General features: G+C 45.9%; 1 protein-coding gene across 6 annotated transcripts; it reads left to right on the top strand.

Annotated features, from left to right (window-relative positions):
• Positions 1-8: 8 nt before the first annotated feature.
• On the top strand, positions 9-18,619 carry NCOA4 (nuclear receptor coactivator 4). 6 transcript variants are annotated; one of them, XM_080402817.1, is made up of 12 exons: positions 9-62; positions 928-1,038; positions 1,826-1,920; positions 11,510-11,669; positions 12,130-12,270; positions 12,391-12,479; positions 12,984-13,092; positions 13,681-13,752; positions 14,431-14,583; positions 14,809-15,819; positions 16,178-16,267; positions 16,846-18,619. In XM_080402817.1, exons 1-12 carry the CDS (start codon positions 24-26, stop codon positions 16,849-16,851), a joined length of 2,076 nt encoding a protein of 691 aa, XP_080258943.1. In that variant the 5' UTR covers positions 9-23; the 3' UTR covers positions 16,852-18,619. The 6 variants fall into 6 exon arrangements, with proteins under 6 accessions (XP_080258943.1, XP_080258942.1, XP_080258947.1 ...); XM_080402816.1 differs by lacking the exons at positions 9-62; positions 928-1,038; positions 1,826-1,920 and adding an exon at positions 5,572-5,726; XM_080402821.1 differs by lacking the exons at positions 9-62; positions 928-1,038; positions 1,826-1,920 and adding an exon at positions 5,903-6,322.
• The last annotated feature ends 2,529 nt before the right edge of the window (positions 18,620-21,148 follow it).

Genomic DNA, 21,148 nt, shown 5'->3' with positions numbered 1-21,148 from the left:
CCTTCCCTGGAGGCCCTTCCCTCATGTTTGTGTTGGCACCAGTGCCCTACTTGGGGCACCAGGTCTGTGCCTTCCCTGCGCATTTTCTCCTCATTAGGTTCTTATTTAAATCTTTTGGTTTTTCTGTCATAGGGAAGTGGAATATCTGGGTATTACATGCCTTTATACAAAATAAAGTACTTCCCTCTATGGGGATATTAGATTTGGAGGTTTCTATCCTGTACCGGACACCAGCTCTTTCCTGTATCACTTTCCCACCTTTCTAGCATCGCAGAAGCCAACTATCTTCCGCCAAAGATGATTAAAAAATAACCTCACCAGGTTTAACTCATCTCCTCAACCCTGCTGTAACAAGCAGGAGGTGATGAACGATCCAGAGAAATACATTGTGCAGGATCAATTGTTTTTTGTTTGTTTGTTTTCTGATTAAAATGCAAAGTGAGCCCCTGGGAATAAATGGAGTTAATGTCTTGAAACCAACTCAAATTTAGTTTCATGCAGTTCTTGAATTGCTCTACATTAGCCTGCATCTGAGCTATCCTCCAAGCAGCCAAACACGAAGCAGCTGCCCTGTCCCAAAAGCCAGTCGCTTGCAGGCTGAGAGGCGGTGTGTGTGTGTGTGTGTGTTGAACCACAAAACCCAGCTCTTTGGGAAACTAGAGGTCTCTGAAATTTTAACAGTGAGCTTGCATGGGAAACTTGCCCATTGACGTTCTGATTTCTTGAATTTACAGCATTTTTAACATCTCAAGTGCGCCAGGCAGTTATTAAAAAAATGACATTGTAGTGTATGTGGAACATGGCTAAGGATTTATGTTTAATATTTCATTCTTCTTCAATAGTTGCAGGAGCCACCAAGTCTAGGATCAGTGAATCACTGTTGGGATATGACTTTGCTTATTGAGTGTTTTTCTCTGTGTATTGTAGACTGGCCAGCAAACCGTGGCAGAGTGTTACTTTCAGCCAAACACCGCAGGGAGAACTATATCAGGCATTGAAGCAAAGCCACGCTCCTGGCCTTGGCAAATCTCCTTGCAGGTATGCACAACCTTTAAGACAATTTTTCAGTAATATAAATATCACCGTCTTGGAAGAGGTTGCTGATGAAGTCAGTAACACATTTACTGACAAGTAACACTTCGGCACATTTTTGTGTAGCCATTGGGCTATTCCTGCTGCCATCAAAGATGTGGTCAAGTCTATTGTAACCCACAACACATATACGCTTGTTCCTCTTGCTTGTAAAGCGCATGTGAGTTGCAGTACCTATCCATCACACCTGACCTTTCCCCTTGATAGGTGGCAAGACATAGAATTTCTGGCCATCAAAGAATCTCCTGTTTCTGCAAAAGGCTATGTGTATATGAAGTGGTTGCTGTTTGAGATGCACCTACCAGCTGAGGCTTGGGATGATTTCAGGAGGGAAAAATAACGACAACAATAACAAAAAAAGCAGAAAAAACGGGCAAGGATTAAAATGGCCATACCCATGGTTTTGTTTTAGAGAACATGTGGGACTCTTAGGAAAAACTACTTGCCTAGGCACATATCACACAAAAGATGCTGTGTTGACAAACATCTGAATGTTTGGGTATGTGCTTACCAACATGTCTGTGCATAGGGTATGGAGTCTTAATTACTTTCACTGAATACATGATGAAGTAGTACATAAATAATGTTATTTCCCTCTACAATTGCTAGTAGCCCCTATTACACAAGAGAAATAATTTCTGTTGCCACAAGTTCATCTGTTCTTCTTCTCTGTCCCTCTACTCAGCGATGACGTTTCTTTGGCTAAAACTTTTGTTATTTTTTACATTGATAGGTTTGGACCACAACAAGTAAGAGATTTGTTCACGTCTGTGGTGGGACCCTTATTCACGATTGCTGGGTTCTCACTGCAGCCCATTGCTTCCAGAAGTAAGTTCTGCTTTTGGTTAGACTTCCTGGAGAAGCTACAGAAAACCTTTCTGGTAATCTCTTTAAATGAAAGCTGCGTGTGGAGTTTAGGTGTAGTCTGTACTTCTGTTGCATGTGAAGTGGGATAGACTATATGTGAGACAGGCTGATAGTAATTTAAAAAAGTTTGCAGAAATGAGAAATCCTTAACCTAGAAGAAGCGAAAAGGCCAAGTGTGGCATGCAGGAAAAGACCATTACAACATCTGTTCACAGCCTCTGTATGAAACTGTTTGTGTGGGAGTTCAAAAATATTTAGTTTATCTCTGGAATTGAGGTAGCTTGACAAAAAAGCGCAAAGATTCAAGGCACGTAAATACAGCACAGAGAGCTCTGAAAATCCCCTGCAGGGAAGTAAAGCCTCGGACTTAAGCAAAACTGACTGCTGCCCCTCTCGGCTCCTTGGGCGGCTTGGTGACTGCGAGGTTGGCCTCTGGCCATGGGCAGGATGAGCTCTGGGGGAAGGCTGGGGATGGATCTGGCATGCAGTTGTGAGACCGAGCACCAGGTCACGGCCTGCCTGGAAGGGGACCAAGGACAGACGTCAGAGAGGATATGAGGGCGGGATGCAGCCAGGCTGACAGGGACAAAGAGAAAACAACCCACTTCCAGCAGCAGAGCTTGAAGCAACTGGTGATTCCCCTAGGAGCTGCATGAATTTCCCCAGTGCCTATAAGGACGACCCTTCTATAATTTCATATTCTGCTTTAGGACTGTTGCTGTCTCTGAGAGGAGCAGCCATCAGCTTGCAACTCTGCCTTGGCATCTGGCTTCACCTCTAGCGGTGCCATGCTTGCCTCGCCGCGTCAGTGTGCTGCGCTTCTTTATTTCCCTTTCAAAAGGCAGTGTTGTGCTGCTTAACTCTGCGGTAGAATTGTAGAACTGGGAAATTACATTATGAGGCATTAATTATAGGAGTTAACACAACTGCTTCTCTTCAGCTGAAACTATTGCAGTTATTGAAAGATGAATGGTCTAAACTGGAACCGGAAACATTCTTTAAGAACATGTGCATAGACCCCCGTGAAATTTGCTACAAAATCATTGTAGCAGAGAACATTCCTCAGGTTCTTTGTGTTTTGGGTGGTGCAGAGTAGTACAGTTTGGCAGGCCAATACCGAAGAATTGCAGGAAAAGCTTCCACTTCTGTACTGAGGCTCCTGTTTCAAGGGTGTGGAAGGATGAATCTCACCCTGCCCTTCATTCTCACGCTGCAGCCCAGCAAGGAAGAATGTCTTGGAGTGTACAAAGAGGGTCATTAAGCACTTTTGCAGAATCAAGGCAAAGCCAAGCAGTGGCTTGTCAGGAAGGATGGGCTTTATGCTGCAGGACTACATGTATGATTACCATTTAGCAGGAAACAGAACTGAATTCTGGGTACAGCAGCGCATTATGTGGTGTCATAGACTTCCCAAGGGAAAAGTTGCATGTGTTTATCCTCATTAACTATTTTTGATGTGTATGTAGTTGCTTCTTGTGCATCTAAAATGCTTCTCTTTGTACCCTGGTAGGAGGCTTACTGTCAATACTGATGCGGAGTTTTATCCAGTACTGAGGAACAACACAGTACATAAGATTTTATTTTTGCTACTGTTTGAACATGAGGAGATCTTCTTGTTTATTTTTCCACAAAATTGCATCTCTACCCAACCTTCACCCCTAATTTAGCAGACTACCAATTTGTCCTTTGCTTAGACTAATGCCATTTTAAATTCCATTTTTTGATCCGCTATGCAGGTTTGCATAAAAAGGCGCATCTGATGGGGCTAAGGGTATGGCAGGGGGAGGAGCAGCACATACTGCCATCAGTGGTGAGAGGGAAGAGCTCATTAAAAATATGCATACGGTTCCTTACTCTGAAATTCCTTTAAGGGAGAGATGGAAGATGTATCCAGCTGGTGAATCCTCCTAGGAAAGCATAACCTTAACCATAATGAATTCACGCAGACAGCATACTGTGTGAAGCAAACCTGCCAGCACAAGTGGCTCCATGAAAACCATCTAGATTATGATATGGCCTTGGTCAAGCCAATGGGAGACATGACAGCAGGCCGCTTTGTCTGCTGTGCCTGCCTGCCCGAGAGAGGCTGCTCGCTTTACCCGACCCAGTCCTGCTGGGGAACTGGATGGGGGGATGCAACAGGTATAGAAGCGCTGCTGGTTTTCAAGGTCAGACAGGGCTGCTATTATTTTTTTCTCTTACATCCAAATACACAGAGAAGGATTATATAACACATCCTGTGTCTCCTAAGTATTTACACCAGGAGGAAGCCAGATGCCTGAAATGCGAGTTCCTGGAGTAACAGCGCAACTGGGATTAGGTGGCTGGCTTCTACTTTCTCTTATGTCAGCACTAAATTACTTGTACTCTGGCCACAGCCATGAGCCCTAACCACAAGTAAGGCCCTGTTCAAAGGAACACCTCCTCTGTCCATGACCGGAGGAGCTCCTATGTGTAGAAAATGATGACTCAGCTAGCACATGTATGCAGAGCTGCACAGCTACTTAGGTTTCTATTTGAAACCCATTTTCTCTGTTAATTGTTTCAAATACTGTGCAAGCACCTATAAAAGGCAGCGGCTTCACAGACATGCATTCTTGGAGGTGCTGGCTGGGTGGTCCTGGGAAGGCTGACATCTGCTTGCCTTTAACAGCTAAAAGCATGGGCAGCCGTAGTGCAGCCCGCTCTTGCTGCCCTCCAGAAGAGTAACTGGATTCTTTTCCCAGCTGAAAACCGTGATGGCAGGTATTAGGAAGTGTTCTGCTATGCTGCACACTTGGGAAAACACAAAATACTACAATATAAGTACTGTGTTAAGCCAAACCAAGCAATGCCCATTGGCAGTTTCCCAGCGAGCAGGAAAAAGACCAAAACTGGTGGCTGGCCCCATCCCCTGCCATGTACTGGACTTCACCCTTCCCCTCTGCTTTGCTTCGCCGCGGGTGGGGAGGGTGACCCGGTGCTGTCGGAGGTTTTGAGGCGCGCCAGGCCGTCGGTGGTGGTGGACTTCACGTCCCGCCTGCAGACGGATGGAGGCAGCGCGGCTCGGCTGGCCATGGCCTGGGCAGGGCTGAGGGAGCCGGGCAGCCCTCCTGCTGCCTGCCGGGTACCCCAGCTGCTGGGCAGCTCTCCCACCACCACAGGGAAAATGGGGGAGGGGAGGATGGAGGGGGCACGCCAGGGATCACGAGCTGCAAGGGCTCTTCCTGGGGCAGAGGCTCTGGTGGGGCAGGGCTGCCGGCTTTGCGTGGGGTGAGGGGTGCTGAGGCCCGTCTCCGGCCTGCCGTGGGCCGCACCGGTGCTGGGAAGCTCATGGGTCCGCCAGCTTGGTGTCTTCACCAGCACCAAGGCCTTCCCGCCCTGGCTGGAGGCCGCACGCCGCCATGGCGGGCCCTGAGGTTTGTGTGGGACAGAGGTGTCGAGGCCACGAGCCGTGCTGCTGCGGGCCTGTCTGACAGGATTTGCTGTGCTGGGTTTGCTGCGATTCACGGTGTTTGGCTGCTTTGTGGAACAGCACCCCCCCCACACACAGCCCGCTCCTCTGCCCCGTTCCGCCTGCGTGCTGCCCCCTTCACCGCCCTCCGCCTGCGCGCCCCCGGGCCGCCCCCGCTCCCTGCCCCCGCTGCCATGGCGTCGCCCCGCCCGGCCGCGCAGGCTCTCCGCCGCGCCGCCAGGGGGCGGGCGGGCCGGCGCTCTCGCGAGAGCGGCCCTTGCTGGCCGGGCAGCCGCGGCGGCGCTGGGTTGAGGGGACGCCGCGCCGGGCGCCGGTAAGCGGCACCGCGGGGGCGGGCGGTGGCAGGGCCGGGCCCCCCCGCGGGCCGGGCCGGCGGCGGTTTCGCGCCAGCGGGGACGGACACGCGTTACCGTGCGGCGGGCGGGTGGTGGTGGTGAGGGGGGGCCGGTGGTGCGGTTAGTTTCTGTGGGGGCTTTCTCTGGCGGTGCCGCCGTCGCCGCCTGCCGCAGCCCGCTGGACGGGCGGTCCGCGTTGTCCGGGGGTGGCGGCTGCACCCCCGCGGGCCGGGGCTCCGCGCAGGCGGGCGGCGAGGCCGGCGGGGCGCGGGGCCGCCGCGGGGTGAGGTGCCGGGCCCGCCGCGGGGCCACCCGCCAGCAGCCGGCGGGAAGTCGCCCGGGCCCGCCCGGCGGGGGTCGGCATGGCCGGGCGGGGCGGTCCGGGAATCGGCATTCGGTGGTGGAGGGCTGACAGTGATCGGATACGAAGACATGGTGGATTTTATTTTTTTTTTCTCACTAATCTCGCTTCCTTCTTATGCCCGTGAGGGGTTGAGCCGCTAGCACTCCTAAAGTCATCTCCACCCCTAAACTGAAAAGTCAGAATCTTGTGTCAGCGCTTGTCAAAGGTTGTGTAAGTATTAACAGCCGGGGTTAGAAACGATCAGGAGTTGTTGTACACCATGCTTACTGACAGGTTGAAAAACCGGCGTTGTTAGGTGGTTGGTAAGTGGTTCGAGCCAGAGCTTTCAGGGATTTTGTCAGGCCTTCTTTCAGCTTTAACCTCAGTATTTGTGGCTGGGGTTAAAGGGAAAAGCCGACAGAGCAAAAAGATTGTCCTCCACTGGGGTTTCTTCCATTGGGGTTTTAGGTAAGGCATGCATCATGGGAGGGGAAGGAAGCTGACAGTCAAGTAAAAAATAGGGTTCAGAACTCTGCAAGTGCATAACGTTATGTTGATGGATATACAAAGAACGTGGCAGTGCTATCTTAGGGGCTTATCAATTGTTTTCCAAAGGGTTTTAAATGCAAAAGTCAGAAGGATAGATGTGTTGTAATATAAAACCTGTGTTAAGGTAACAGTGGTCTTTTCCACTCTGGAAGATCTACTTTGGTGTTGTATGCAATTATGGCACTGTGATTTCAGGCTTTTGTATTCAGATATTTTGTGATTGTACTTTATGTGCCTGCTGTGCTGCCCTTTAAAAAAAAAATGTTTACGATGGATAGAATAAAGCGATGATCAGACCTCTTGTCTCAGCTGCACTGGTAACTTGCAACTCTTCAGAACCCAGCTCTGGTGAAGAAGTCTTGGTATCTGTACTTTGTGCGCTGAGCGGCCTCTTCCAAGGCTAAAATAGGCTGAAAAGGCAGTTGCATGTGTTCCGGTCTGTGGCCCAGATCCAGTACAGTGCAGGCAGGTGAAAACTGCTTGAATTTTAGGAAAATGTATTACCTGGAACTTTTTCCCTTATAATTCCTTAAGGTGTTAATTTCACTTTGTCTCTTACTCAGAACTGTTAGAGGTCATTTTTTCTGCTTGTGGCTTACAAAACAGGGTGTTACATATTGTTTTGGAGGAAAATAATCCTCCCAGCAGAAGGTCCACGAAGGTCCTGGGTTGCGAGGCTGATGCTGTACTGTATAAAATGCTTGTTATGTTTGGATGCAAATGGAAATTTCTGAGATTCAGCTTGTGTACTTACAGTACTTCACTCTCTGACCACAACTCCCACGTACGTAATTTGGGATGGTACTTCAGAAGAACTACTGTTTTTTGGTGGAGTAAATGGAGACTAAGCGTGATTCCAGTTCAAACAAGCCAGCTGGTTTTAAAACCGCATGAAGTCAGGTCAGAGAGACCTTTCGGACAGCCTTGGCCTGCCAGCTGAAAGAAATCTTTCCGCATTTATAAATAGAGCCTGTTCGATGTGAGGTTTTGTTCCCGGCACGGCCATCTTTTTGAGGTTATTCAACACTCGTTTGAAATGGAAAACAATGATCTTCCCGGGGGTGGCTGGGCTGAAAGGCTGGTAAAACCAGTTTTCTGCTGGCTGGTTAGCAGCTTGCGTGGGCGAGGAAGGCTTGCCCCCCCCTCCCCTGTGCCCCAGCCACGTGGGATTTAATGAAAATGGAAAAGATGATTTTTGTCCAGCAGTTTCTGATCTACAAATAAAAGCAAAAGAAGACACCTCGGGAGTAGAGGGCAGGCAGCTTATTGAAGACTGGAGGTTGTGCAGAGCACCAGGAGAAGTGATACAGTGGCCAGGAGTCTGGGCTGCAGGGTCTTGGTGGTGACAGCTCCCCGGCAAGGCTTTTGGGTGTCAGCAGACAAAAATTTTTCCCTAAAGGCCACCGGTTATTTTGCGAATAGAGACAATATTACCATCTTCCTGCCTCATTTGGGCGGTTCTTTCGGTTTCATCGCTGTAACATTTTAACTGATTACGTGCAGACACGTACCTCTGCTTTCCTCGCCTGCGTGCGGGAGCGTGGAGCGAGGGCAGATAAGGGCTGTGTGCGCGTCGGTCTCGGTTGGGGCCCTCCGGAGCTGGCCACAGCCCAGCCGTTTGTTAGCAGAAGGATTGCTGGAACATCCCAGGTGCCGTGCCGTGCCGGGGAGCCTCGCTGCGGGGTCTGTGTGCGCCGGGGCACGGGGAGGGGTATCTCATGTGGCCGGGGTGGAGGCTCGCAGCCCCGTGTAGCCCTCCTTGCTGCGGAAGGGCCGCGGGCTGGAGGCCTGCGCGCTCGGGTGCGCTCTGCTGCATCGCCTGTGTGAAAAAGGCGCATTGCCACAGCGCTGAAGTTGCAAGACATCGCGGGTTTGTTGCAAAACGCTGCGGTTCTGCGGTTTGAGCTGCCGGGGGGATGCTAGGAGGCTCTCGGCGCGCTAGAGGACGGGGGAGGGGAGCGCGGCTGGGGCTCTGCCGCCGCCCCCTCGCCGGGCGGGGGTAAGATGGCCGTACCGGGGCCCGGCCCCCCCGCGCCCCCCGGGGCGGCTCCGGCGCCTCCCCCGGCCGCTGCCGACGTGCGGGCGCGCCGTGGCGCCGTGGCCGCGGGGCGGGGCGCGGGCTGGCGGCCCCGATAAAGCGCGGGCGGCGCCGCAGGGGGCCGCGGTGGGTTGCTCGCCGAGCCCTCGCCTCCGTCGGCGGAATTTGGAGCGGATTCTGCAGCGGGCCTGAAGGCCGCTGCGCGTTCGGGGGCCGTGCTTGTGCGGGATGGAAGGCTGCGAACGGCAGCAGCTTTATAAGCAGGCCGCTGCTGGGTTGCTGCCCTTGCTCGGAAAGTAAGTGCAAGCCCGGCGATGGGGAGGGGCATGTGTGTGTGTGTGTGTGTGTGTGTGTGTGTGTGTGTGTGTGCGCGCCTGTGCATCCCGTGGTACCCGCGGGAGGATGCTCCGTGCGGGTGGGAACACTTCGGTGGCATGGAATTTGCCAAAAATGATGCCTCTGTATTGCAGCTGTGTATGCTGTTGCAGACGTGATCTTGGGTGTCTTGAACCCCTACTGCTGTTTGGTGGTACTTGTGCAGCAAGGAAGTAGGTGGTTACCCCCACTTGTTTTCCTTAGAGGCCTGTAAAAACTGGGAAGGGTGGAGTGACTCTTCCTCAACTGTAACGTTAGTTTTATTGGCTACTGACAAAGCATAAAAACAGCTGTTTTACAAGAGCTGGCTGACAGGAGGAAAGCAGCATTCATTCTTTTTGTATACATTTCGGAAAGCAACTCCTCCAAGCAAATGAAAAAGCAGAAAAGCAACAAACACAAGTATTTTCAGAGATAGAGGAGAATGTGCAAGTTTCTTACTTTTGACTGTCCCAGTATGTAGTTGCTAATGCAGTGTGAAAAAGTAGTATTTCTTCAGATACTGAGCCCAGTTCCCTCGAGGCATAAATTCAGAAAACACATAAATGGTAATGCGGCATACATTGGACTTGGCATTTGTAGATACACAACTCAGCATAGTTTTCACAATTTTAAGTACGTTATCTGCTGTGCAAGCCAACATGGCAATTATGTTTAGCTTTTCAGACTTTGACTCGGTTGTTACATAGAAGTGTGATGAATAAAATAATGAAGAACAATAGGATTTTTTTGTTGACTTTTGAGTATCTGATAGCTCTTAATATATCTAATGCCTTGGTTTTCTTGGCTGGCTATATCTCTGCCTTTGCACTAATACTTTTAGGTTGCATCTGAGAGCTAGGGCTCCCGCTTATGCTTTCCTGTAGGTTGTACATGAGAGAGTTGATAAGCCAGATAAAATCTGGGGGAGGGGTGTTGTAAACAGAAAGCTTACTTTTTATTGAACATCAGTGGTAAGGTGAAGGTCATGAAATCTTGCGGTATTGAACCTGTGAATGTGTTACAGAGTATGCAAATACAGAGACGAAACGGACATTCATAGCATGGAATGGAAAATGATGTATTTTGGACTTCTGCACTTTGTCTAATTTGGTGTAGAATTAACATAAACTTAAAAAATAAATTCAAGGTCACTTCTCTTCTGGTTTTGCTCTGCACTTCCTAGAAGGTGAGATGTTACGTCAAGGATGGAATTGAGTTTTGTACAGGGGCTTGGCATGGCTTTGGTGCCTGCTCCATTTCTTGTGGCTGGGGGCACCTGGGAGATGGGAAGCCCATGGTGTGGAGGGAACTAAGGGAGATGCAGCCTCTGCCGCTGCCTCACAGCGAACCTTGCTTTTCCTGCCAGATTCCACTTGTGAGCCACTCCTGGCCCTCTGCTCTCTGATGTACACAACTTGCATGTATCTGGTGGGCCTTGGCTATAGAAGGATTTTTGGGTCGCAGTTTATATGGTCATGGGGCTCAGAAATCACAGGCTGAATAGCTGCTCAGTAACACAAGCTCCATGGTCACCTTGTCATATTCAAAATACTCTTTCAGTTCCCTCCAGAGGAGTGGTAAAATCTGTGAAATATTTAGATTGGCATATGTGTACGCTTCTAATCAACTCTGCTGGGAATTTCTGTAGCTGTCATTGCTGAAGACTTGTTTTTAAATAGAATGTTTGCTACAAATGTTTAATTAGTTGGTTTCATGGGATTCCTGAAGCACAGGAGAGCTGAAACAAAATATCTGCCATTTAGGAAAAATGCTTATATTGATGCTTCCCATTTTTACTAAATATCCATATTTAGCTTTTTTCCCCTTAACTTGCAGACTCCTTAACAGTGTAACTTGAGTAGAAATTCTGTATCTGAGCTCCTTTTACTTGAGGATATGCTGAAGCTAAGTTACCACAGCAGTGACCAGGACAAAAATAATGGGCAGCTGCTCTCAGTTTTGACCTTTGCAGCTTAGTAAAGAGTGATCTGTGTATCAACACTTGGTTTTTCAGTCGATCAAACGATATTAGAAGTTTTCTCATTCATGGGAGCCAGTTCATTCGCCTGCAGCTGAAAAAAGGGTGACTGAAACATTTCCTGGCCCTTGCCAGGCCGTTCTACCCCAGCTCCGGCAGAGCTGTGGAACCTTGCCTCAGCTGCTGGAGTTTGCTGGCTAAACATAAAAGCCGCAGAGGAGGATTGCCTAAGTGCCTGTGGTTGAAGCTGTTGTCAAATATGTGTTGGTTTTCCTTCGATTGTGCAAATTCCATGGGCCGAAGTGTTTGAGAGACCGTTGTTGCTCCTGGAGAAAGCTTTATCTGTGTTTAGAAAACTTGCATTGGTGTAGGGTCTTAGCAGATCTTTTGTTCACCTTTATAGTGAAGTAGAACAGATGGTTCTTCATATGATGCCCTTCCTCTTCCATTAAGGAGGAATAGAAACTTAAGATTTTTTTTTTTTTTTTTTATTCAGTTTTAGGAACACTTCAAGAATGAGTCCAACACAAGATAGAAGTAGAAGCTCCTGCAGCAGTGAGCCTCTGGCAAAGTGCCTTCAAGCAAAGAAGGACTTGGAAACAGCTATATCTGGAATTGTCAAAGCTGAACAACAGATTAAAGAGAACTGGCGGGAGGTAACTTCAAATTCTTTTTTTAAAAAAATACGTTTTAATAACTAACATGGCTTTAATGCCAGTTTTTATTATTCCAGAGTACTTCCTATTACGGTGATGGTGTGAAATTTCCCTAGAGACTTGCAAACATCTTGCTGTGTAATTTGGTTGTGCTCTTGATAAAGGTATTCCTGTATTACTAGCTTAGGCACGCAGAATTCCCTAAAGCTGTTGGTTGAAACACCCGTATAGAGAGATACTGCAAGTGACATTGTTCTTTGGTACTTCTTTAAAGGTAGCCGTGGAACTTTTACTAACTTGAGTCATGTGGTGCTCTGGGTGACTGTGGTTAGCTCTTGAGAAATAAATTGCTCCAAAAATAACACTTATCTATGACAAATACTATTTTGCAATTGGTGCAGCATATGCTTGTTCATCCAGTTTGACAGATGTTCTAGAAACGGTACCTGTTACCTTACAGGTAAAAGCGAAGATTCACAGCCACATAAGCCGCCACCTGGAATGCCTGCGCAGCCGTGAGGTTTGGCTGTTTGAGCAGGTGGATCTCATCCAGCAGCTGAAGGAGGAGGCACTGCAGCAGCAGGCGCAGCAGCTCTATTGGGTAAGGTTGGGTTGTAAATTGTTGCACTGGCATTTTGAAGTAAACTTTGTCCTTGCAAGTATTTTCTCCGTTTTACTCTTAGAAGCCAAAACAGTAACATGTGTTTTGTGTTCCATCCAGTACTTGGGACAATTCAATTGTCTTATTCATCAGCTGGAGCGTTCCTGTAGTAACGAACTAGCAAACCAGATTTCAGCTTGCTTGGAGAGGTAAATACATTTTATGGTGCAAATGAATTGGTATTTATTTTGACTCACAAATTTAATCTGATTTTTGATTCTAATAGATCTAACTCACTGTTTCTACATTTTTAATGGTTCCTGGAAATAAGATCTTCAAAGCAGTCCGAGATAGGATTCCGCTCATCTTTTTTATCTTTGACTGAAAGTACAGGGCTATAAAGAGCAGGAGAGGTACTCATTTGTGCAGAGTATTTCAAATGTTTAGTTATTGATGGCAGTTAAAGTAAGAAGGAGAAACTTGGTTTTTGCTGTCTCTTCGTTCTGTTCTTGGTTTGTGGATCCTCTTTATTTGTGTTTGTGAGGGACATCTTTATTTTTATGCGTGTATTAGAAGTCTTTTTGTTACCTAATTAATACCAAGTCAGCTTGGAATTCTTTTTATGAAATAATGGACTGATTGCTAAAACATGACAGATGAAGAAGATTGTAATTTTTTTTTTTCTTTCTGCAACTACCACCTTACTCTTTCAGACTGGAAAGTCTTACTCTTAAACCAGAGGAGTCTTCCATCCTGAATTTTGAGGCTGACACATCTTACCTTCGCCAGGCTATTACCTCATTTGGTTCAATTAAAACGATGGTGAGCACTAAGGCTTTCCTGGGTTGGAATACTTGGAAAAAAATATCTTTTTTTAGAGGCAATAGTGTGATATACTCAAAGTGATGTTTCTACTTTTAGTTACACCTTGTATGGATCTTGTGTGTGAGTCATATAGTTTTAGCTGTATAATATACATGTGATGGTTTATTAATTATTGCATGTAGTTGATCGAACTTAGCTCTAGTTATGTACATGTTACTTTAATAGATTTTGGCAGAGACTGAGGGAACAGTGGTTGTATTCTTACTCTAGCAACTGAAAATTAATGCTACAGTATTCTTTAGATATTAATAGTTATACGTTGTAGATGGCTTGCTGTGATAAAATTATTTTGGGATTCTTAGGTAAGCACAGTATTTCCTGTATTATTGGAGATAATTCTCTTAAAGAAAGTGGGCTGAAGGTAGTAAATCTTTCTCCATTCTGTTTTTAAATGTTGGGAAAATAGTTAGCCACAAAGAACTGACCAGTTGTAACTGTGCTTTATTTCTACTTTATTGTAGAATTAATCCTAGAAACTAAACAAAATTGACATGTAAATTAACTTTTACTTTTCTTACATTACAGCAAACCTCTGAGAGAGAGAATACTTCTCCCTGGTTCCCAGGGCAGAATTGTGCCCTGATGAACTGCGAGCAGGTAAGGTTAAGATCTTACCTGTATCTGAAAGTTTAGTTGTATTAAAGGAAAAAGAGTAACTTGAGCACAGTATGTTAGCTTGCTTGAGTAATGACTTCTGTTTGTTAAGAAGTTTGAGAAGTCAGTAACAGTCACTGCGGTGAGCGTTAGTGATCTGATGGTCTAGCTGCTCCAGGAACAGGCATGCAAGAACATAGTATGAAAGTGAATTTGGATTGTGACTGTCAGTCAGAGTTTTTTAAGTGACCATTCCTTGATGTTGTCAAGCCAGGACTTGGAACTATCCAATTGCTTTTAATGCAGAAATTAGTGGGAAATCTTACATTGGGCTCTGCACAGAAACAGCATCAGTGAAGGAGGGTGGCAAATTAGTCATGGGAGTTGTGGTCAAAAGGAGGGTTATGGCTGGATTACACGTATCAGAACTGTGCATTGTAGAAGTTGTCGCTTCCCATTTTTGTCCTTTATTCTCTGAAGAATCTGGGATGACAAAAATAGCTATCAGTGCGGTGGCTTAAAGTCATACAGGCGATGGAAGATTTACTTTTTTCTTAATTAGAAGGGACTGGGAGTTTTTTGGTTCAGAAGTGCTGATGCATGTTGAGTGTCTGTTTTGATGTTCACCATAGATTGCTTTGGCAATTAGACTGTCTCATAACTAAGAACATTCTTTCTTAGCAGAAGAAAGTCCCCCAGTGTGGGACAGTGAGTGCCTCACTTGCTGACTGGCTACTTGGAAGCAGACCTGCAGGTGTTTGCCAGGCTCCGTATGTTCCCAGCACCAATCTTGAAGAATGGGTTATGCAAAAATGCGTGTCAGAGCCCAGCCAGGTAAGCCTGTATGCACTAACCTAGTTTTTTAATAAAGGGGAAAATACTATGCGATCGCAGGCAGAATACGGTGGGAGTTAAACCTTCTGTAATTCTCTTCTCTCTGCCTCATGCTCAACTAACACTTCCGGGCTTACTATCAGAATGCTCCAAGCAGTAACTGCAAACGGTTACTGAACATTGTCTTTCAGTGTTAATAGATGTATTTCAATGTGTCTTTGCTAGGATTTAAATTCTTCCAAAGTCTGTTATTTTGAGGAAGCCTGGGGGAATCTGAAAGATTTGGAAAACTGGCTCCTGCAGAATCAACAGCGTGATGTTGCTGGGAAGACAGACTCCCCTGGCCACAAGGACTCCAGCTCTACTTTCAACTCATCCTTTTCCACTTTTGACAAGGTGGAGGAATTGGGATCCCTTGGACAAGAAGAGATGGACCTTTCTGACTGGCTGCTTGCTCCTGACACAGAAAATGGAAGCAGTGCTTCAGATGAGAAATGGAAGTATGAATTTAAACCTTTTAGGGAAGAGTTTAATTTGAATGATTGGCTCCTCAAAGCTGAAACATGTACCAGTTGTCGCAGCAGCCAGATCAAGAGTGTGGAAATTGAGAACCTGGGAAATCTGAAGTGCCTGAATGAGCATCTTGACGGAAAGAAGTCACCCACAACATCTGCTGTAAATGCTTGGCTTCTTCAGCATCCCCAGGCCACATTTAAAATGGAAGATGTGTGCAAAGCTAATGAGCTGTGTGCCAGCTTTTCAGAATGCGTGTGTGATGAAAACTGTGGAAAAGAGGCTCTGTGTAAATGGCTTCTGAAGAAAGAAGGGAAGGATAAAAATGGAGTTCCAGTCAGCCAGAAAGATGGTTCAAACCTCGAGCATGAGAAGACCAAGTCTGCTGCCAATACCTGGCTTAACCCCATGCAGCAGCTCACAGGGGAACCCGTTAGTGCAGAGAAAGCAGATTATTCAGCAGAGATCGCAGAACCCTTGAAAGTATTGCTTGAAAGGCCTCTGACAAGCTGGCTAGCTAAGTCTGAGCACAAAGCAGAAAGTGCAGAAGAAAAGGCGAGTAGGGAAAAAGCAAATAATAGTTTCAAGAGTCCTTTCCTAGACCTCCTGGCTCCGTTCCATCTCCCCTTGAACGTAAGCAGTTGGGTGTTGGCTTCAAACAACCTAGAAAATGCTAACCCACCTCCAGTGGAAGATAAATGGCTTCTACGCAAGAAAGCGCAAGTGAGCATGTTTCTGTTACTGCTGTGTCTTAAGTCAGTGTGCTGGGTTTATTGTTCTACTGAGTGTAATGCCTGCCTTCTCTTCCAAATTCATAGCTCTTCTGGATAATACTGACTTCGCAGTTTTTAGGTTTCATAGCTGTTTTAATGTTTTCAGTGTTTATTACTTAGTTACTTCAGTAGCTGAGGCCAGTGTTTAACGCAAAACGAGTTGGTATGTTTTACTAAATGAAGAAAGTATACATATCTAAGACTCGGAGGTCAGTTTTATTTTCTTTTTGAACACTTGACAGAATTTGAAGATACTTCAGAATGTATTTCTGTTTGGATATCAGTAATTAATGTGACTTCTCTTTCAGGACTTTGGCCTTCCTACAGTTTGTGACCTTTTTGCCTGTATGAAACTCAATGGAGATAAAGAAAAATGGCTGTATCGGACTCCTTTACAGGTAGGATGCACAGAATGTGTTAGAATAGCTGAGCCTAAGCAGGACTTGGGGGTACAGAATACAGACACTGGCAGCTGTCACCTTCAGAGTTCTCTAAATGTAATGTTTAACAGCATTGTGACTTCCTTCCCATATACCTTTTTAACAGCTTGGACCATTCTACTTGGTCATTATTCCTCCTCTTTTTATCACAAGCCAGGGAGAGAGCTCATTTATGTTCTTGAGTAAACCACTCTTTACCTGATTGGCACTTAATAAAATCGTAGTAACTTCTGCTGTAACTAGAAGGGGCAATTAATGTCTGAATTTCCAGGCAGCTTCTTTCTTATTTTGGTAATGTATTTACAGCTGATGTCATGTTTTTCCGTTTTTGCTGAGATAACTCCTTATCATTGTGTTTGAAATTAATGAAAAAAGTCCTTAGCAGGCATATTTCAAACCCTAAAAGGCAAGATACTCAGTTCTGTATTTTAATATGAGCCCCCTGCCCCACTCCAGATGTCTTGTACATGGTTTTTTCCCCAAAAGTGTTGCTTTCTGTTTATCAAAGGTAATAACCCCATTTTAATTTTTTTTAGATGTGAAGAACTGAAGCATCGAAATTGTCCCCTTCGTAATGATCGATTGCACATCACACTGAACGACTGCAGCCAGCTGAATTCTTGTGTTTTGTTTGGCCGCCTGCTTTTCTTCTAAAATTTTAACAAAAAGAAAGATTACTCATATAATAGAGTGATGGTGCAGAAGATGCCTTTTTGTTCTGATTAATTCTGAAATATAAACCCACTGAGCATAAGCAATCTGATACTATAGAGGTGTTAGTAAATTTGTATCTGTTACGGGACTACGTGAATCTTCTTTTAATGGGTTGTCACTTGAAATATGTTGAAGCCAGTGCAAGTATAAAGCAAAATCTCTCTGGTGCTGTGAAACGTCCACCTTTGGCAGTGACTTTGGAAGTGTCATTCATTTCAGCTGCTGCAACTTTGTCATGAGTTGGGTTCCAGCCTGCTGGGATTGCAAGATAATTTGGGCTGTATTTGGAAGCAATTTCTTTTATTGAGCAGTTTCTAACTTGAAAGGTTTCATTTGCATCTTGTTTTGGTGCGTCTCCCAGCTGAATATGTGTAGTCCAGAGTTTGAAAAAGACACAGATTTATGGGACCTGACACGTGATGGGAGAATTGGTGACTTAGTTCTGAATGAGTATTTTTCTTGCAAATTTTTGAGCCATTCAGAGAACAGGGTAGGGTGATAATTTTCATGCGTCAGTAGATCAGATCCTACCGTGTCCCCAGCATTTAATAACTATGTGAATTTCACTGAAAAAGCTGTGAGATGAAAAGAGTATGTGTCTGCTAGTTCTAGGCAATTCATGGCTAAACCACTGGAAAGCAGGCATCTTAGCCACATAGTATTTAGAGGTAATATTTGGGACGTTAAATGCTTTCTCATCAGATTGATGTCATGCTGTTTAATTGGGAGACACTAACTTGACAAACTGTGTGGCTCCCACTGATGCATTTGAAAGATATTTAAATCTGTGGATTTCCATGTTGTTATGCATATGAAAGTGGGGTCGCGTAACTGATCCCTATAGCTGTGGCTATAACATGAGCAATGCCTCCTTAGGTACTTAGCATTTTGAGCCTGTAGGAAAGAGTGTGGAGATGTTAGATGGAAATGTGGATCACACCTGTCAGCTTGCATGAAAAACCATTAAGTTACGTAGTTTCTGGTGCAGCTTGTACTCACTTAAATTGCTCTTAATGGTTATCGGATTAAGCTGCCTCTTCTCCCCATCCCTGCAGCCTGCCTGGGAATAGAAGTGATTTCAATTCTTCACAACCCTGTAGAAAAGAACTTACTAGCAAGATCCAACCTTGGTATTGTTTTGAAGTGTGAACACATTCCTGTCTGGTAGGACCTGTGCATTTATTTATAAGTAAGTTTTTAGTCAGTGAGGAAGATACTGCACATCTGAAACCAGACCCCGAAAGGGCTTAACATCAGTGGAGCACTTGGGGCTTTCTGCGGGAAGAAGAAAGACATTTTTGAAGTTCCCTTTTCCCCTTGAACGTGTCATCATTGCTACATGGGAAGACTGCACTGTGACTAACTCCAGCAACAACCTATTTTGATTGGCAGTGGAACTTAACGAAGGTGACCGACGTGCAGCCCACCTCTTAACAATTCCTTGTAGTTGTCATTGTGTGCTACTTGGTCAGCTCATGAGCCTTTAAAACTTGGGGGTATGTATTCCTTTACTTACTCGACTGACTTGTTATCACTAATTGATATTTATGTAAAACATTGATTAGTCTTTTCCATTAAAAACTAATTGCAACCAAAGGTTGTGGTACATCTTCCTTGCAGGATGGTTAACAAAAAATGTTGCGGCGCATTGCCTAGTTAAACTCTGGATGCTGCTGCAGCCGTGCTTGCGCCCCGTGCTGGATTCACATGCCTTTAGTTCTTTGTCTTGTCACTACCACAGCTGCGTGGAGCTGCACTGTCAAAGCCAGGGAGCCCAGGCACGAGCCTAGGCACCAGGCAGGAGCTCAATGGACAACACCTGACCATTGCCACACTGCGGCATGACACCTGGGATACACGGCCAGTGTGGCTACATCACCCAGCCTTTGCCCAGCTACTGTAAGAAACACAGATTTGGCCCAAATAACATGTTTCTTATTGCACTTAAATACTTCAGGAGGATTTATATATTTTAGTAGCCTTCAGTCTTCTTTTTCCCATGGCTGTAGAACACCTCTGGTCTAGCTGTGCAACTGGTAGTTAGTTGCTCTCCAGCTCTTGTTCTCTCCTGGTTTTTGAACACTGGGCTCCTGTGCGTTTTGTTCCTCCTTTAAGGATTTTCCACTCCTTTACAAACTCCAGGCTGCACTGTACCATGGAGAGAACAAATGGGCGAGAGCTTCCTTGTTAGAAGCACAGGCCAGTATCCAGACTACACAAAGCTTCACTTAAAACAGACCGGTTTGCCATCTAGAATTTATTAAGCACAGGGGGTAACCTGTTAAAGCACAAAAAAAGATTTTTCCCGACCCTTTTCAGTCCCAGATAAGCTCGAAGAACCGTGAGCTGTGAACACTGACTGGATCATTTTTCTGCCCTAACGTACACTTGCCTCCTATCTTCAGAGGCAGCTTCTGCTTCATGGGGGAAGCTGGCAAGTCCTGCCACCTGACTAGTGGCTTTTCAACACATTCCCCCAGTTGTAAGAGAAGTCACCTGCTGACAGGGAACGGTGAAAGTGGTTTGCCTTTCTCTGTTCCAATGACTACACAGAAGCAGTTTTACAAGACTCAAAAAGCTTCTGTTAGACTTGTTGTCTCAGACTCCCTCACCTGCCGCCGCAGCATGGCAATCTGTCTCGCATCTACCAGCAAAACTAGACACCATGACTGGCCCTGCAGGAGGATAGAACACCGTGCTTCAAGACGGCCGCAGTTTCCCATGCTCACATTTGTGCAGTCCTGCACGGGAGGACTGTAACTTGCTTGACAAATCCTGTCCGCAACTTTATTTTACTTCCTTTTATTCCTACTGAACTCAAATATTCTCTTGGTCACAGTTTTAAGTGGCAAGTTTATACTGATTTTTTGCCATTAGACTGTGAACACAGTAAATCTTGACACAGAACATCATCAAGATGTTCTCTGCACTCCGTATTTACAATTCACCTGCATCACTGCTCCTCCGTGCTGGTTATATTTCATAGCTCAAGCTATGGATCACTCCATTTACAAACAAGTTATGAACCAAACCTTTTGATAGCCCTAGAAACCGCTACTTCAGACAAATGCGCTCAGCTCTGCCCCTAAGGCAAGCAATTCCAGGAAATTTGAGGTTAATGCAGACCAGACACAAGATAAATTGTCTCAAGAGGCAGCCTAGCTTTAAGGTTGTGGCAACTTTGTACTTAACAAAAGCTTGTTCCTACATTATCTCCAGTGCATCTAAAGGAGGAGAGACATTTTTTTGAGCCTCACAGCTTTAATACTCCACTTAGGGGCAGAGAGCTCCTGGGTCATATATCAGTCCTGGAAAAGTCTCTAGAAAACCTAAAAGATACGTTACAAAGTTCCTGACACCATCAGCCCATAAAGCAGCTACCAGCCCTTCATCCAGCATTGCCAAGCATGTAGAATTTTAAGTTCTATTAATGGTGACCAAGAAACATGAGTAGGGGGGAACCTGCCGATGCCAATGGGGAGAAAAACTCTGAAAATGCACACATTCTCCTGACGTCCCATGTGACAGTGCCGTGCAGCTTGTGCCCATGTCACCCTTCTGCAGCCTGCGATGTAAAAGACAGTTTCTTTGGTGGTACAGCCCTTGACAAATACATGCTAGAAGGTCCAGCTCTAACACCGCAACAGTAACGCACAGCCGGCTGATGGACTGGGACATAAGGCTTAATGAGGAACAGCAGCTACAAAGCAGGTCAGAGCGAGCCTGGTTTCTTTCCTTTATGCTACCCCTAGTTAAGTGCTGGTGTAAAGCATCTTTCTTTAACTGGTAGCCGAAGAAAGCTAATTGAGTTCAACTGTGAAGGCTCGTTAGCTGTGGCACTTACTCTACAAAAACCCAGTCTCAGTAGCTATCCTCTGATGAGGTTTCTAGCAAAGGTGCATTTCTTCTTAGGGGAGGGTAAGTACTATCTTCTCTCTAATATTTTGTTTTGTTGGGTGCAGTGTAGTTATCAAGAGCTGTTTCAATAGGAAGAACTCTAAGTAAACTTGTTTTGCATTAAGTTGCTTACTGAGCAGTAAGTTTCTTGGTTTTCCCTTGCTCTGCCTTCATGATATCTCAGACCTATTTAATTGTTTAAGAACTGAAGGAATGAGCTCTTGTACA

Source organism: Falco punctatus (assembly GCF_963210335.1).
Source record: "Falco punctatus genome assembly, chromosome: 9".
Lineage (NCBI taxonomy): Eukaryota > Metazoa > Chordata > Aves > Falconiformes > Falconidae > Falco > Falco punctatus.
The sequence above is the reverse complement of the archived record's forward strand: the minus strand, read 5'-3'. Positions and strand labels throughout refer to the sequence as shown.